The following is a 17,896-nucleotide window of genomic DNA, read 5'->3' on the forward strand; positions in this document are numbered from 1 at the left end:
ATTTAAGCCTGATGATAGCACTCAACCACTTTTCTAGTTCAAAGTCCCAAAGTCTTCCAGAATCTTCCAAACCCGTCATGGCCAGATCTGCCAGAGCAATAGCCCATCCCCATGTGCCAATTTCTGTAGTAGCTACTTTTCTTTTGCTGTGATAAAACACCATGACCAAGGTAGCCTATAGAAAGGGAAGGTTTGGTGTAGCTTACCTCTAGTGGGATAAGGGTTTATCACCATTGTGGCAAGGAGCATGGCAGCGGGCAAGCAGGCCTGGCATTAGAACAGAAGCTGAGCGCTCGCATCTTCATCCACAGAAAGGAAGTAGAAAGATAACGTGAAAGGGTATGAGTGGGTTGGGGATTTAGCTCAGTAGTAGAGCACTTGCCTAGCAAGTACAAGGTCCTGGGTTCAGTCCTCAGCTCCAAAGAAAAAGAAAAAAGGAAAGGGTATGAGTCTTTTGAAATCTGAAAGCATGTTCCCAGTGACATACTTCTTCCAATAAGTGTGCACCTCCTAAGCCTCCACAAGCAGCCACCAAGTGGAGACCAAACATCCAAACACATGAGTCTATGAAGAACATGTCAATCAAACAAACCACCACACCAACCATCGATCCAGATCTACTTTATATTTCCCTCCTCCTATCAAATGGAAATAAATATTCAGTACATTCCTTCCTTATAGATTTGTGCTGAAGACTAAACATGGAGGAAGATGAAAATGTGCCATCCATTATAAAGAGGCTTTGCCAGTTCATAAGGCAAAACCCTGCATTTTCAAACTGACCCGTTAGAATATTGGAGAAAATTTATTGTTAATGATGTTTTGTATCAGGGACTTTGCATAGCTCTGGCAATGTTCATGGCGATGTCTGTGTTTGAGGACAGTCGGTCATAGTCTCACTGTATTTTGAACCCTACCCCACACCCTTCTACTTAACAGCTTTGGAGAGTGAATCTGCAGCTCAGAAACTGAGGACTTTTCAATTCTTTGACACAAAAGACAAATTAACTTCCCTGTGTTTCCAGAAAATCCTCTTCCCTCTAAGTGGAATATAAAGTATCAAATGCTAACAATAGGATATTAAAAGCCAGATTTGAAGCAATTACCCACAGCTTTGCAGAACAGTCCCACACACAACTGCTACCCAATCAGAAGGCCCATGTCTGTCACCCACCTTCTCTGCGACTCATGGAATCAGAATGTCAGAGCTGCAAAGGATCTTATGGATTATTCTCCTCCTACTCACTTAACAAATGGGGGAAATGAGACAGAGAAATAGTTCTGTGCTGTTAGGGGCATACCCTGGCAGACTAACACCGCATTAGAGCTCCAGGTGTGCTGATTTCTGTTCTTATTGCTGCACTTTGCTCCTGCTCCTGACTTTGGCTGGCAGAAAAGTGCATTCCTGGGATGGCAAAACAGTGCACACTCAGTGTCATCTTCTATAACAAATACCACCTTTTCGGGTGTAATATAATCTTCCATAAATTTTTATCTCATGTAAAAACCTTCAGGCAAATTGCAGTAAAGTATTAACTGTTCATTGTGCTGGTATAATATCATAAGTTGAGATTATTCCAGACGAGTGACATCATCGTACCACCCCTTTCCTATTCTAAAGTCCTCTACTGCCTTTGCTACTGCAGAGAGGAAATGATTGTATCTTCCATGGAATTAGATGCTCAGCCATTATGAAGGCTTGGCCAATGGCATATGAGCAATCCTTTCTTCCTTCTCTTCTTCCTCGTATTCACATTTTAAAAAAGTCTTTGTAGATATATCAACAGATGAGATAAAAATGTAGGGTAATCATGTTAGGGCATATGTTGCACTGTCTAAAGAGTTAATGGCATTTAGAAATTATAGAAGGACATACAACTGAGAATGAATCTGAATCCCAAGTGTGTTCAGAGAAGCTGGCAGTCTCAGAAATAGTTTTATGTTACTATGTTGGGAATAACGGATGCATATTCTCTACAATAAGAGAAGACACTAGCTGAAAAGAAGAGAACATTATGGAGACATTGCTGTCTAGATTAATGAAAAGCCATGCATATGTCCAAGCAAAATATACAAAATTCTCATGTCTTAAAAATTGACTGGCAGTATCACCAAATGGCTCTCTGGCAACACAGGTGAAACAGTGGAAGAGTGGACATCAGTAAGCAAAACCCAGTTTTTCAAAAAAGACTCTAGAAATTACAAATGTGTGGTGTAAAGTAGACTTCACTAGAATTCCAAGACATTCATTGTATAAATGAACAAAAATAACTCAATGTAAGATGTGAGCATATCCTAATAGAATAGTTTTGGTGAAACACTTTAACATATCACCAGGCAAAGCCTGACAGGATGAGGCCATGCTTAAGCATGTTAAGGCATGTTAAGCATGCTTATAGCATGGTGTACTGTTATACTTTGTCTGCCCTGCTGTGCACTTTCCCTTGGCAGAAAACAAGACTCAGATAGTGCCTACTACAGGTTATCTATGTTCTTAGAAAACATTTGAAATGTTGAAATTCTTATAGCATGAACTCAAGTGGGAAAATTACTACCAGGCCCATAAGATAAAGTGTAACTGAGATAAATGTTCTTCATTTTGACTCAAATACATGGTAATATATAATAATGTAATAACACAATTATTACAGATTAGACTCATCAGAACTTCAAGTATAGACACCACCTTAGAGCAAAAGACATAAAAAAATTCTAGCGAATAGGACCAGCAAGGAGCTGGTCTTGCTATTCTAATAGCTGGAAAAAGTGGACTTCAGCCAAAGTTAATCAGAAGACCAATGATACCAATTCTAATTAATGTAATTACTAACCACATACACAGCAAACTCTCACTCACTTAATTTTATAAAAAGCATCCTCCTGTAAAGTTAAAAATTAACCACAACACAGCAGTGGTGGGTGATTTCAATACCCTCCTTTCTCCAGATCATCTGGACGAAAATTAACAGAGAAACAGAAGAATTAAATGACAGCAAAGATCGAATGTCTCTACCCAAACAACAAAGAATATACTTTCTACTCAATGGCCTATGAACTGGATGACATGATTTGGACACAAAACAAATCTCAAAAAAAAAAAAAACAGAAAAAAATGGAGAAATGTTATGTTGTCTATATCACCACAATGCAATAAAGCTGGAAATCCAAAGGAAAAGAATCTCTAGAAATTCCATGTATCTGTGGAGATTCTGTTATAACACCAGAAAGAGAACAAATAAATGATTTAATGACAAATTCAAGAATTTGGAAAGCAAGAATAAACCAAACCTACATCTAGTTAATGGGAAGAAAAAAAAACCTTAAAACATGACAGAAATTAATAAAATAGAAATAGACCAATACAAGGAATTAACAAATCTATGAGTTGGTTCTCTGAAAAGATAAAATTGACCATGAACTAGAAGAAAGAGGAGATGACCCAAAACATCAGAATTAAAGATAAACACTACAATAAACACCAAGGAAATTTAGAATATTATTAGATAATACATTAAAAACCTATACTCCTTTAAGCTAGAAAACTTAAAAGAAACAGGTTAACATCTAGATTTATCTAGCATAGAACTGGAACCAAGAAGGTATCAGCAAATTAAACAGAACCATAACAAATAAGGAGATTAATGTGAGATCTCACATTAAAAAGTCCAGATTCTGATTGATTCACAGCAGAATTCTACCAGACTTTCAATAAAGAACTTCGACTGATATTTTTCAAATTAAAAGAAAGTATTTCCAAATGCTTCCTGTTATTACTATAACTCCAAAACCTATACGCCAATATTTCTGATGAGCATGGATAGAAAAACTCCTGATAAAATATTTTCAAACTAAATACAGGTATATGTCAAGAAAGATTAGCCATTGTAGTCAAGTTGGCTTCATCCTACAGATACAGCTATAGCTGAACACATACAAATCAATAAATGCAGTCCTACGCATTGACATTGCAAAAATCACATGATCATCCTGATAGCAACAGAAAAGAACTTTGACACAATCCAACATGCCTTCATGATTAAAACGTCCTAGAAATGGTTGAATTGAAGGAAACATGCCTCAACATAAGAAGACCTGTATATGGCAAACATATGGCCAACATGACCCAACTGGTAAATAACTCAAAGCCATCCTATTAAAGTCAGGAACAAGAGAGGGCTTCCACTGTTCCCACTCCTTTTTCAACAGTACTTGAAGTACTAGCTACAGCAATGTGAGAAGGGAAAGAAATTAAAGGGATAAAATCAGGAAACATATATGTCCATATGTATTGAGAACAAAGTCATTGTTAGTCGATCGTGTAGGGGGAGGAGCTGATGACTAAAATTTGGTCCCCTAATTGTTTCTTGACTATGTCAATAAAGACCTTGGAAGCTAATCATCGGGAGAAGGTGAAGAGGTGGGATTTCCAGGTCCCAGGAGGAAGACGAGGGAAAGATATAAAAGGCTTTTGTCTGGGGTTGGGGATTTAGCTCAGTGGTAGAGTGCTTAAGGCCCTGGGTTCGGTCCCCAGCTCCGAAAAATAGAAAAGAAAAAAAAAAAGGCTTTTGTCTAGGATTTGGAGAGAGGAACATGAGTCACGTAAGGTCTGGGGGCTACTAGAGCCATCACCAGCAGAGTTCTGATATAGGATAGCTGGTGAATTTAGAGCAATAGATTATTCACCCAGCAGTTGTGTTATCCAGAAGGCTTTAAAATATTAAGGCTGTCTGGTGTTATCTATATGCAGCGACTCAGGTGGACAAGAAAAAGAGCATGACCTGGACAGTTGTTAAAGCATTGGTGCAGTTAGCCGCTGGGTGGTTGGTCAGTGTAGAGCAATCGCAGCTCCTGGCATTCCTGGGAAAAGCATGAGCTGCTGGCACTGGGCAAGGAACAAGCATGGGTTTTTAATAGCATATTAGCATTGATAGGAATGAGATCACTGAGAGTATGTCCGCATAAGCAAAATCAGGAGGGACCTAGAAATCCCACCTCTTTACCTTCTCCCAATGATTATCTTCTGCAGTCTTTATTGACGTAGTCAAGAAACAATTAGGGAACCAGATTTTAGTCTTTATATTGTGTTGCTTGTGCTTGAAGAGCTGGGCTCCTTTCAAGTGCTTTTTATTAAAGAGACATCACCAGAACGTGTCTTTATTTTGTTCATAGGACGGTGCTCATTATGGAATATGTTCTGGAAGATACAACATACAATAAGCTATTGGGCTGGGGAAGAGAAATCCTACCAGGAGAGATTAGAATTTTGGGTGGGTCTGGAATATAGGGAAGGCCTGTTGGGCAGAAGTGTTAGGAGGATACATTTGGGCTGAACATCATTAATTTTTAAATAGTTAAAGTCGTTCAGGAATAGTTATTGGCTAGTTTATTATTAGGAACTTTTAGTTTAGCAGCTAAGATGCAACCCATTTGCATGGCGCATGGAGGTGCCTGCTTTGGGTGTGCCTACCCGCCACCCCTTGACTCCATTCCAGTGCTTGAGCCTTTCTAATCTTCTTCTTCTCCAGGGATACAGTGGAATGTGGTGGCCAATGGGAGAGTCGGTGTCACCTCACAGCAACTTCTCCTTTGGTGGCTGCTCAGCCCAGTGATACGTAGGCCCCAGGACAATGACCTAGAAGACAGCTGTAGCTTGAAAAGAAGCCAGTCCTAAGCTGCTACTTCGGTGTATGTGGCTGCCCCTGGCACTTTGTTCTCCAAGGCTTTCCAAGAGCATGAGGCAATCCACCCTGGACTTCCCGCCACGATTCTAGCAGGCGGTATTAGAGGAAGTCAGGGGAGAGAAGGGCTTCCTCCTTAGCTTTCTGTTTCTCAACATTTTCTCTTCCTGGAGTCTCCACTCTTGCTTGGTGGTCTCTGAAGTCCACGACCCAGTCCCCTTGCTGTCTCCAGTCTGTCTTGTAAATGTTTACCGTGTTCGATTTTCAGTTTCCAAACATGCCTTCTTTGAAGTGTCATCTTACGGATACTGTCAAAACATGTGCTTGTCTTGATCACACTTCTTGCTTGGTCCTATTTACCATAGCTGTGTTTAAACTCTCTACCGTCCTTTCTCTGCTTTCTGCTGTGCACTTGGACCCTTTTGTCCCTTTGTCTAGGTGTAGACGTGCATCCTTTTGGCCAGTCCTGTGTCAACCATGGAGCTCTGTTTTCTTTTACCTGTGTTTAGTGCTAATGTCCTCTTGAGGACAAGCTCCACTCACTTGCCATTGGAGACACAGAAGAGAGATCTGTCAGTAGAAAATGGTCTCTGCAGAAACCCTGGAGGGAAGTCAAAGACAGTTTCCCCCAGTGCCAGGACCAGATCTATCTCATCTGAGAGATTTGATTTTCCTTTCAGCATAGATAGAACACCTAAAGAGCCTTAGGCGGGGCTGGTGTCATCATTAAGAGATGCTCAGATTTTCCTATGAGCTTGTGGTGAAACCCACAGTAGCAGCTCGAAACCTCAGACTATGGCTTTGCTGCTTCCAATGGACAGAACCAATGGATGCTCACCTTGTGGAGCCTTGATACCCTTGCTATCTTTCAGATGGAGAACTACAGAGTCCAGAAACGCTAGTAATGAAAAAAACAGTATCTGACTCCAAGTCAGAGGACCCAAATGTCAGCCCAGACCCTGCTTCTAAAATGCTGTGAGACCATGAACGATGTCTTTCCATCTATGAATTTCACTTTCTATGTTGCCAAACGAAACTTAGAGTAGGGGAGTCTTTAAGATTTCTTTCCATTTCTAAGACAATAGGATGCTGCTATAGCCTGCCATCTGCTACCTCGAAAACTCATGGCCTGCCTACCTGTTGGCATTGTTTCAAAGGAATGGCCCTACTGATTTGGGCATTCTAGACTTCTGACTTGGTCATCTGTGCCCTTACAGTGAACCTGGTGTCTTTTACTCAAAGCAGAGTCCATGGTTTGTCCCAACTACCAGAGAGAAAAGGTCCTCAGCAAGGGAAGCACCACTTCTCAGAAACAGGTGACAGTTCAGCTTTCACCTTGACTGTGGTTTGATTCCATTTCAGGACCATGCACTGCACCATTCTCTTAAGCTTCTCATGGAGTGGTACTTGCTATTCCTGTCAGCATTGACTTTCATTCTGGAACTGAACTTGGCAGGAAAAGAGACTTTGGAATGAGGAAGAGAAGATTGCCAAAACCAGTCAAATGCCAAAAAAGAATTCTCTGTTATGTGAAGACTTAAGTTCTCTTGAGCGCAAGCCTTAGCAAAAGGAAGTAGACCCTGAGAGAGAACTTCTATATGTTGCTGAGAAAAAAAAAAAAAGATCTGCGCTAAGAAATATTGCATGCTGAGATGGTTCACGCCAAAACTGACCCAGTGAGTGGTTCTCACTGGAGGCCTCTTCTTGTCAACCATGAAGAGAGTTGCATTACCTTGCATACTGACTCTGTAGCAGGATCAGTCCACTTTGATTTGCAAGTGGTTGGTTCCCTGCCATGGATAGGTTCAGCCCTCATTTGGAGGCAAGCAGTGTTTTGAGGTTGGTTCTTCTCTAACACAAAAGATGAGAGGCAACCAATTTGCCTCAGCTGACCAAATGCCCAGCCTCTCAATGAACATAGTGGTGAGTGAGTGACTCAAGCACTGAGTCAATGATGGACTGACAAGTGGATGGAACTGAAAGCTGGATGGTGTGAGCCTCAGAAACGCTTCCGTGTACTCCATAACTGTTGATGGGGAGAGAAATTATGTTTATGGAAACATTTTACAAACCATAAAATGACGCTCGTATGCTTGTTATGATTATGGGTATTTTGAATTACTGTAGATGTGCTTAAGCTCTCAAGACCATTTTATTTTTCACTACAGAATGAGATCAGTTTAGAATGAGCTTTCTGTGTTAGAAACAAAACCCAAGAGCAGCCCTTGAGTACCAACATGCCCCTGGGTACTCCTCCTCGTTATTTGGTCCTCATTGATTACTCAGCACACATATTTCTACACCACCCTCCATTTAAATGATTTCTTTGTTCTCAGAGTGGTGAATAGAGAAAGAGACTGTGGGCAAGTTTTGGTAAAAATGACTCTAATTTTATATGCAATTTCATAATCTCATGAGCTAAGTTCATATACCTGTTTTTCATATAAAAATGTATCCAAAAATGTTCCCTGTCCATAAAATTAATTCCCACCTTATAAATAAGATATATACATAATATATCTTTATTTAATATATAACATATATTAAATTAAATGTGGATCAATGTATGAAAGGTCAGCTGACAAGAATGCTAAATAATTGGTTACTAAGTTACAGAACAAGGACAGACTCTGACATTTTCTGACTGAGGGTAGTCTGTGTAATCAGCTGTTGATTACAGCATAATGTTATTTTTTTCTAATACCTTCATTTTGTTTACAGTTTTTCCAAGCATAGTCACAAATGGGGCTACTTGTAACATTTATAGTTCAATGAAGCCACTTGTGTAATCAATCCAGTAAGTACATGTGTGTGTGCTGTTGGGAACATGAAGCTTAAATCTTATGATTTCAAGGGTTGATGAGCTCTGATGATGGTGTTATCTTTGGTGTCATGAACTGGTTGGCCATATATGTGGTTTATTGAAGCTGATAGTTTTAAGATATGAATAGCCACGATTATTATCTTGTTTCCATGCAAAGCATCTTTGGTTTTATGATAGATCCTTTTTGGACACAGCTTCCTGAAATATGTTCTTGGAACAATCAGGGACCTGCATAGGTTTTTTTTTAACTGATAGATTATATTTATTGGTAAGGTCTGGACATATTACACATGTTTGTATGATTTCATCTGTACATATTTGAATAAGTTATACATTCAGACAAATCTTGTCATAAAAGAAATGATTGAGTTTTGAGTATGCAATAAAATGCCAAAGATCTCCCATGTGTGTTAGCGCTGTGGGGCTTCTCTCTAACCTCGGAACCAGGTCATCTCCTGGAAGCTACTGTCAACTGGAACTGTCTCTCCTCAATATCAGTTCTCTTTAAAATAAGCCCAGAAGCCCAGGTATCTCAAGAAATGTGATTCTGCCTGCCTGTCATCTTTATTAAGGCCTCAAGCACTAGGATAGATTTCTCTGACATAGTCATCCTGAATTCATACTATAGGGACACAGCTCAGACACACTAAAGACAGGACCTATAGGGAGTCCTTCACAGCAGTGTGACCGTGACTTATGCTTACATCCTGAATTGAAGTTATTAAGCATGTGCTGCCTCACTTAGAACCTATTTTAAATATAAGAAACCAACCCAAAGCCCGACCAACTCCCTTCAAGACAAGTTATTTGATGCTGATAAAATTTGAGCCCCATCTGCTCTGAATTATGACAGTGAAAAGACTGCCACAAACTGGGGCAGAGTGTGGAATGACAAGTCCCAACTCTTTGACTCTTGGGACCGCTACCTTCCAACAAACACTCTAGACAACGGGACAATAATCAGGTTTTCAAGCCAGAGTCCGTTCTCCATACAAATAGTTTCCAGAGTCTCATTGCATAAGAAATTCAAGGAGTTCTGTAATTCTGAGTTTCCCATATCTGCTCATTTTAACCCACATGCTAGAAGGACAGATACTTCTTGGGAGCTAAAGCCTAAACAACTGGGCCTGGTGATGACTGTTTTCCCATCATTCTTCATTTTTCTAAAACAGTATCCATAGAACTGATGCAAGCTATTCTTCTGGTGCCAGTCCTTGACCTAGATTCTCATCTTCCCCTTACTGACACAACCTCTCCCTCTAAACTCTACCATCTGGAATTTCCTGGAATGAAAACATAAGCCAGTATGAAATATGGAGTATCGGCCATGTTCAGGTGAAGTTCTAGGTCCAGACTGACCTGGCCCTTTCTGTCCATTCTGAGACTTAATCCTTCTAACAGCACTGCGGGGTTCAAAGAAACAGTTTTGAGCAGACTATGTATTAGAAGCCTGTCAATACTGACCACTGACGATCTTTCTGCTCTGTCAAATAGAAAATAAGGAAGAAGACACAAGTCTGTGAATTAGACAGGTTTAGATGTTGGTGTGCACTGGAGAGAGGGGGCGGGGGTAGGGAGGGAGAGAGAGAGAGCATAAATAAAAAGTACATCCTACAAGGATGATGTACCACTATTGCCTGGTTTCGGGGGGGAGTATAGAGGAGAGTTCTGTGATCAGAGACAAGAAGGGGTGGGGATATTATGCAGAACACAGGCAAATGCCAGTTTCCTTGGGCTGCAGAGAGCAAGACACGGGCAGCAGGAGTTCAGGGAGTGCAGGACTACTGCCGGAGGTGGGCTCAGTGGAATGTATAGAACCTGATGCTGATTCAGACACTTATACTGGGGCTCTTTGTTGACTTTAAGTTATCTACTTGCCAATAAGATCCTACTCAAGAAGAAGAGAAAGGAATAACCATTCAGAAAGAGGTTTCCAACTAAAACAACCCACATTTTCAGAAACAAGGAACATCAGTGTATAATCACTAGATATCAGAGTGTGAATATTTTTCATAGAATTTTTTTTTCTTTGCACACATCTTGACTGACGCTTCTCTTCCACAACTGACATTAACTTTTTTGAACCATGGGACATTAGACCCTAATATCCAATTCTGCCCTGCCATCATCCCATCTGAACCGGTCGCTACACACAAGCCTTGGTCTCCTACTGTTTTCTGGATACGAATGCTTATGATGTCACCTGTAGTTATTCCTCTTCATCCTGGCAAAGCAAAACAAGATAGTCTGGATGATGTCATTCCTCTCTGAAGTTCTTCAGTCATCCTACTTCTCTAGCTACCTGTCCCCTGGGTACTTTCTCCCAGCCATCTCACACATGCTATATCTCAAATACGACCTTCTACTTAAGTTTTTTCCAGCATTCATGACAACCTTTTTTTTAAAAAAAAAAAAAACACTTTTCCATCCAATCTCCAACACTTTATTTATTCTTCTCGTGTGACATTTTATACGCTTTTCAGAGTGATTATTAATGATTCCTGGGCTTCCCCAGTAGCTGGGTCTCTAGTGCCCAGAACAGGTGCTTGTGCACTGAAGCCATTCAGTAACTGAACTTAGTTCCCACAGTTGGAGGAATTTAGAGCTGTTCACAATTGCATCTGTGCGATGCCGTCTTTCTCCATCCCTTCAGCCCTAAACTTCAGGGTAGCTCTCACATTTAATACGCCACCCACTGCAAAAGCTGCAGCCTGCTGATAAAAGGAGTTTTACTTTCTGTGACAATAAAATCAAGATGTTTATCATATTTCTCACAGGTAGCTAAAGGATTAGCATTTTAAAATGCCATTATTTCTCTGGCCTACCACAGGCTTCTTTTCTTTTTTTCAGTTCATGACTGTTGGTTGAAAAGGAACTTAATCTTGACGTTTTATACCTTTAGAAAGCAGAGATGAATCAGGCTGAGTGGAAGTTAGTCACCTGACCTTACAAAGGTCTAAAGGACATTGGACAACAATGTTACCAATGATGGCATTTATTGAGACAACATGCATTGAAGAAAGGGTGGGCTGTAATATAGGGTACAGAATGAACACGATGAATTACTCAGACGAGGACGTAATCAATTGCACTCAGATGGAGCTGGTTTCTAGATATAGCTTCTCAAACCTTGATTGAAATCAAATAATTTAATATCCGTTCAGTGTTCTTGATGATTATGCCATTTCGTTCCGGCCTTATTCCCAAATTGCATGACAAGCATTGCTTTATGGTACTCTTGTCAACAGGGTCCAAATGGGGACCCATATGCCAGTGCTTAATGATCAAATTCTTGGCCAGAACACAGGCCTTCTCCCTTCACCCACATTTATTCTCCAAAGCCCTATAGCAATCTCTCCCCATCACCCTCAGGCATTTATTTGCCAGGGGACTTACATGAGTCATCAGATATGAGCCTTTGTGAAAGGGAATTTGAGCCAGGGTTTCATAATGTCAAGTGAAAAGCTCCTAGTTGGCTGAGGTAAGGCAGCATGACTGGAAAGAGGTCAAAGAGGTGGGTTAATGTTAGTAGCCAGGCACTGTTTTCCTTACCAATGTCAACTTTGCCATTGGCTGAACACGGAGCCTCTGGACACACTAAACTGCTTAAACCCAAAGGTCCAACATATTTCAGCTTTGTCTAAAGGTCTCTTTCTTGGTAGACAGTAGTCTGTTTACTTTCTAATATGTGGGCATTTTATTGCTCCTTGTACACTGCTATTGAAGCTGATGTTTTCACTGTGGTAGAATGAATAACACAAAAACATGGATTCTGACTTTATCTTGCATTCTGTCACTTACCAGTTGAGTAAACCCTGCCTGGTAAGCTCTTGCCCTTCTGGGTCTTCCATTTCTTATGGTACCCGACTGAATCTACTCATCCATTAAAGTTCACTGGAGAGACACATGCATAAGCTTTGGACTTTGATGACATCTATGTTAAAAGCAAGAGAAAGATACAGTCACACACACACACACACACACACACACACACACAGCTAGACAGAAAGTGGTAAGCATGTAAGCATGGTGAGTTTAATTAAAATGTAATTTTCTAAAGTGTAGAGGAGTGGGCAATGAGTTCAACATGTAACTGTTAAAATTGCTACTTTTCTAATGTTTTAGGCGGGAAGTCATTTATGACCTCTGTGCTGTCCAATCTTCTTATATTTGGTCTCCAAATTCTCTCAGTTTCTGTTCATCTGGTCTTATCCTCTGGTTTCCCAGTCACTGCTCAGCATTTACTCCCTATCAGTTCATGCTACAGCATCTTTCTCTACCATCTACCTCCTCTCTGCCTGTAGTTGTACATGCCAGGTAAACTGCTTTTGAAATGACACATTCATGCGTAGCAGCACAAACAACAAAGTAGAGCAGTGTTCCTTTCTGCTGTTTCCAATTTCAACAGTGTTAGCTCAGAACGTCTAAGTGGTTCCTGATGGTTCACTGATAAGCTGTCTGTATCCACAACATAGTGCCAAGTTCGGACTAGAATCAATAATGCTATACCAATTTCCACTTCCACTCCTGGCTCCCCGGGCTTTCTGTGACTTCTCTCTGCTCTGTTGCAGCCCACCAGCCATGCCTTCTCCCTCTACTTTCCTCTTAACACTGTGGCCTGTTTCATGGACGGCCTCTTCTGTGAGAACAAATCTAGGCTATTCTGATCTCCTTAATACATTTTCCACACGACCTAGTTCTCTGAAGACATCAACCATGATCTTCCTGGATGCTCATACCTACATACCCTATCGAAAAGAATGTCTTCATTATGTAGCTATCTCAACATGAACCAATCACTACCAGCAATATAGTACGTGGAAAAAGGACTCTACTTGAGGACAAACATGAGAGAACTGGGACATTGCTATTATGTTCTTCAAGAATTTGAGAGATAATTGTGCTTATATCCATATAAACAAACTTTTAGTTGTCACCCACTGTGTGCTGGGCATTAAATTAGATACTAATGATGCAAAACAATGCCACTTGTTGTGGCAATGTATGTACCTGACTATGAAGCTCTGTACGAACTGGGGCAGACTCTTCACTGATGCATTCTGTATATACCTTCCCCAGGGGAGCCCTTAAGTGGTAATTGTGGCCACTGGCAATATACTTCTGAGAGTTTTACTGATAAAATCCCAAAGTCAACAAAAATTTTAAAATCTCTACCATAATGTGACATTATATAACATACATTTGTGATGAAATCTGGCTGTGCCTCTAGTTTGTGACCTTGATTTCAAAGTCACACTGCCTATCTATAATGCCATTTCTGTCAACACAGTGAGTCATTTCAGGAACAATATTTCTTGGTGTGAAATTTTATTTTCCTCAAGGCAGCTTTTATGGAACTTACTCCATTATTTGCAACCAAGTATATATGATCTCAATTAGGAAAATACCATTACCTTAATTCACTTTCAACCTCTAAATTAATGGTGCACACCTTTGATCCCAGCATTCAGAGGGCAGAGCAGGCAGATCTCAGTGAGTTTGTTATACATAGTGATTTCCGGCCCATCTGAGGGCTACTGAGTGAAGCCCTGTCTCAAAGGTTTAAATATAATCAATTATTTCACTCAATAGAAATATATTTAACATGTGACCCCAGTGTCAGGCTCGCTGTCCATCATCAGGACTGCTAACTCAGCCTTTGGTTTGGTCCCAAGTCAATCAAGGACTAAAAAGCACACTTGGTTTGGAAATTGACTGGGGCAGGAACAGAATTCTGCTTTCAGTGATGATCTCGCATCTTTTTTTTTTCTTTTTTTCGGAGCTGGGGACCGAACCCAGGGCCTTGTGCTTGCTAGGCAAGCGCTCTACCACTGAGCTAAATCCCCAACCCCAATGATCTCACATCTTAACAGATGCTACATGGGTTGGCACTTTTTCTACAGCAAGGAAACTGGATTAAAACCTTCATTTCAGCACTTGCTAAATGACCTTAGGCAAGTAACTTGAGCCCTTGATCATTAGTATACTTACCAATAAAACTGAATATATGTACGTATGTACATACATACAATTATATATATATATATATGTGTGTGTGTGTCCTTGAGATATTAATGGTTATTATGCTTATAAAAGGTTACAAAAGGTGACAGAATTAAACCAGATTTGCCAAGAAATGCAAAAAGCTTCTAGACATAGCAGCTCAGCCTTTCTGGAAAGCTTTTCTGACATTAGAGTTTGGTAAGTTATGTCCTTGGGTAGAATGCTTGTGTATGAGTTCACATGGCCTCCCCCCCGTGATCTTGAATAAGTTATCTACATTATATATCCAGTTTTATTCATATGACAAGTAGATAGTGGTACATATGCTAAGAGGCAGGAATGCTGGTGCTGGAGCTCTGTGTATAAGAAACATTTATGAAATGGTGTTCTTTGTGGTCACCCCTTGTGACCACAGGCCAGGTATCTTAGTCAGGGTTTCACTGTTGTGAACAGACACCATGACCAAGGCAAGTCTTATAAAGGACATTTAATTGGGGCTGGCTTATAGGTTTAGAGGCTCAGTCTATTATCATCAAGGCGGGATCATGCCAGCATCCAGGCAGATGGAGTTAGAGGAGCTGAGAGTTCCACCTCTTGTTCCAAAGGCAGCTAGGAGAAAACTGGCTCCCACACGATTAGGAGGAAGGTCTCACTGCACACCTCTACAGTTACACACTTCTTCTAACAAGGCCACACTTACTCCAATAAAGCCACAGCTCCAAATAGTGCCACTCCATGGGCCAAGTGTATTAAAAGCACTACACTGTGTCATACTATGCAGCTCTAAATAGTCTGGCATTTCCTATATGACCCAGGCTGATCTCAATATCATTGCAATCTTTCTGCTTCAGTCTTCCAAGTACCAAGGTTATAGACATGTACTCCTATGCCTTATTGGCCCTCCTCCTCTTCTTCCTCCTCCTCTTCCTCCTTCTCTTACTTCTTCTCTTCCTTCTTCCTTCTCTTCCCCTCCTCTCCACCATCATCATAATCACCATCATCACCATCATCACCTCTTCAAAAGGAATTGGAATTAAATGACATAGTGCATATCCTACGTCGAATACCCAGCATGGCATTTACTCAGCAAATATCATTTATTGCTGTTTCTATCATCATCATCATCATCATCGTCATCATCATCATCATCATCATCATCATCAATGTCACCATCATAATTTCAGAGCTTTTCCATGTATCATCTCATTAGAATGGTACAGCAGCATCATAACACCATGACTGGTGCTATGATCTCACTCCAAGGACCAAGAAATTGAAACTTAAGAGTGGCAGAGGTAGATGCCAAGGCTCGAAGAGACAGAGCAGAGACTCACAACAGGACTTTTGCATGCTGTAGTAGTAAGTCCCTTTTCACACTGCACTGCCACTTCCTCAAAATCTCTGACGATCTGTTGATTGTTAGTGTTCTTCCAATGTTCTCCTTTGAGTCCCGAGCTTGATGAGGTAGACAAACAAGAGCGTTCTTCCTTGGCGGAGCCCTGCAGACAGGAAGCTAGCATAATTGCATCCCTGTCCTTTGGCCTTGGGACTGCATTTGTAACTAGCTAACTGCTGATGGACGAGCCTGATTTAAAAAAAAAAAAAAGCCCTGACCACACAAACGCAAGAGTGTCTCATTGTTTATGCTGTAGTAAGTGCTCCATTAACGGTGGCCAACAGCTTTCCAATAGTTTCTGCTCAGGACAGAATTGGCTTCAGAACCTTCCAGATTACAACCTGCCAGCAGGGAGCAGTAGAGGTACCTGGAGCATTCCATGAGGAGCTGCTGAGATCAGATCAGAATTTCCTTTTTGATTTGGTTTGGACTGAAGACAGTGGCAACTTCCTTTGAGGGAAGCACTTTCAGACTGGCACTTGAACTAAATAACTAAGAACAAGTAATGTAACCCTGGAGTGAGATGATTATAAAAGTGGGAGCTATTTTAAAGATTATATAAGGTTTATGAGAGAATGAGACCACTGGAGCCATACCGAGTCCGAAGAACCAAGTTTTATTAAGGTACTCTCTACCAGGCTGTCTCTAAGAGAAGGTGGAACAGCCCTGCCAAAGGAGAGTTTGGGTTTTATAGGATGGTTTAAGTTAGGCAGGAGAATGGTGGGAGGGTATTAAGGGAAGGGAACTGCAATGAACAAAAGAACTGTCAAAGCAGAGGACCTTTGGTTGTTAAGGTAATATGATGCTGTAGTCATGCTACTCTGGCTGAGAGAAGAGTTGGGCTCCTGAGATGCATAGAACATGCAGTTTCCATCTCATGAAGGGACAGGTTCTATGGGTCATCATTAGTGTTTTAGGTGGCTCTGTCATGGCTAACGACTTGCTCAGCCTAACACCCCAGTTTTTTATTGATGATAGAGGGTGTCAAGAGGGTAACTTAAGCCAGAGAAGAGAGCTGTTCCTGTAGAGGACTCTAGCTGAGCTCTTGGTTGCTGTTATTAGTTCCACCAAGAGCTGGTTATAGGAGGTAAGGGTGTGACCCACTCTCCCCCAGCCCTGCCATTCCTTCCACTGCCAGACGAAGTCAGGTGACACCAACCATCACAGTGAGGTGAACAGCCCTTTTTGTGTGTTTTAAAGAGTGCAAGATCACAAGGGATATTTCCCACTCACTGTGGGGATGGCAGTTACTGGGTTGCATGAGCCCTCTGGTTTGGGGAGAATAAGCTGGATCCCAAAAAGAAGACAGAGATGGGGTAAGAATGATACTTAGGGACAGTAAGGTTTTTATAGAAATGGAACCAGCACTCACTAATGTCATGGTGCCAATGGTCCATTCATCCTGCTAGGGAGAAAGAGAGAGAGAGCGGGAGGGAAGAAGAAAGGGAGGGAAAAGGGGAGGTGGAGGGAAGAGGGGAAGAGAGAGGGGGAGGAGCAGGAGGAAAGGAGGGGGAAGGGGAAAGGAGGGGAAAGGAGGGGGAGAGGGAGAGGGAGAGAGACCAGAGCAAGGGGATCATGCAGCAGGAAACTTGAAAATGTCACTTCAGGGCCAATGAGACCCATTGTCTAGTTTGCACTGTAGTCAAGCCATATAACAGTAAAAGGCTAAGAGGTGGAATTCAATGTCCATCTGGAGCCCTGGGTAGCAGACATTCTTGAGAAGACAATCTAGAGGAGTGAGTGGGACTTACCTGAATGTCTTGCTCCCATATTTGAAGTAAGGGTGAAGGACAAGAAAGGGAGGGGACCTGAGCAGACAAGTAGAAGAAGGCAAAGAGCTTTTCAAAGTTAGTACAGGAGGAGGAATGAAGGTGAGGAAACCCATGAGAAAGAGGAGAGTGACAATAACAAGGAAAGTGGTGTGCATCACCATGAGGTGGAAGGTGTGGAGGGTAGAGAAGATGGGGTAGAAAAAATAGTGTCTCAGGACTGGTC

At 41.3% G+C, this 17,896-nt stretch overlaps 1 protein-coding gene across 14 annotated transcripts in view; it reads left to right on the forward strand.

Moving 5' to 3' along the window:
- Htr4 (5-hydroxytryptamine receptor 4) overlaps positions 1-17,896 on the forward strand; it is a 185,314-nt gene that overhangs the window by 136,770 nt on the left and 30,648 nt on the right. For 2 of the 14 annotated variants that reach the window (XM_087592191.1, XM_087592194.1), the window contains one exon: positions 6,551-8,898. The exons of 4 other annotated variants lie outside the window; for them this stretch is intronic. In XM_087592191.1, the coding sequence (XP_087448317.1) occupies positions 6,551-6,602 (52 nt within the window). In that variant the 3' untranslated portion in view covers positions 6,603-8,898. 14 annotated transcript variants of the gene reach the window in all.

The sequence above is a fragment of the Rattus norvegicus genome, chromosome 18 (assembly GCF_021556685.1).
Source record: "Rattus norvegicus strain SHRSP/BbbUtx chromosome 18, alternate assembly SHRSP_T2T, whole genome shotgun sequence".
Classification (NCBI taxonomy): domain Eukaryota; kingdom Metazoa; phylum Chordata; class Mammalia; order Rodentia; family Muridae; genus Rattus; species Rattus norvegicus.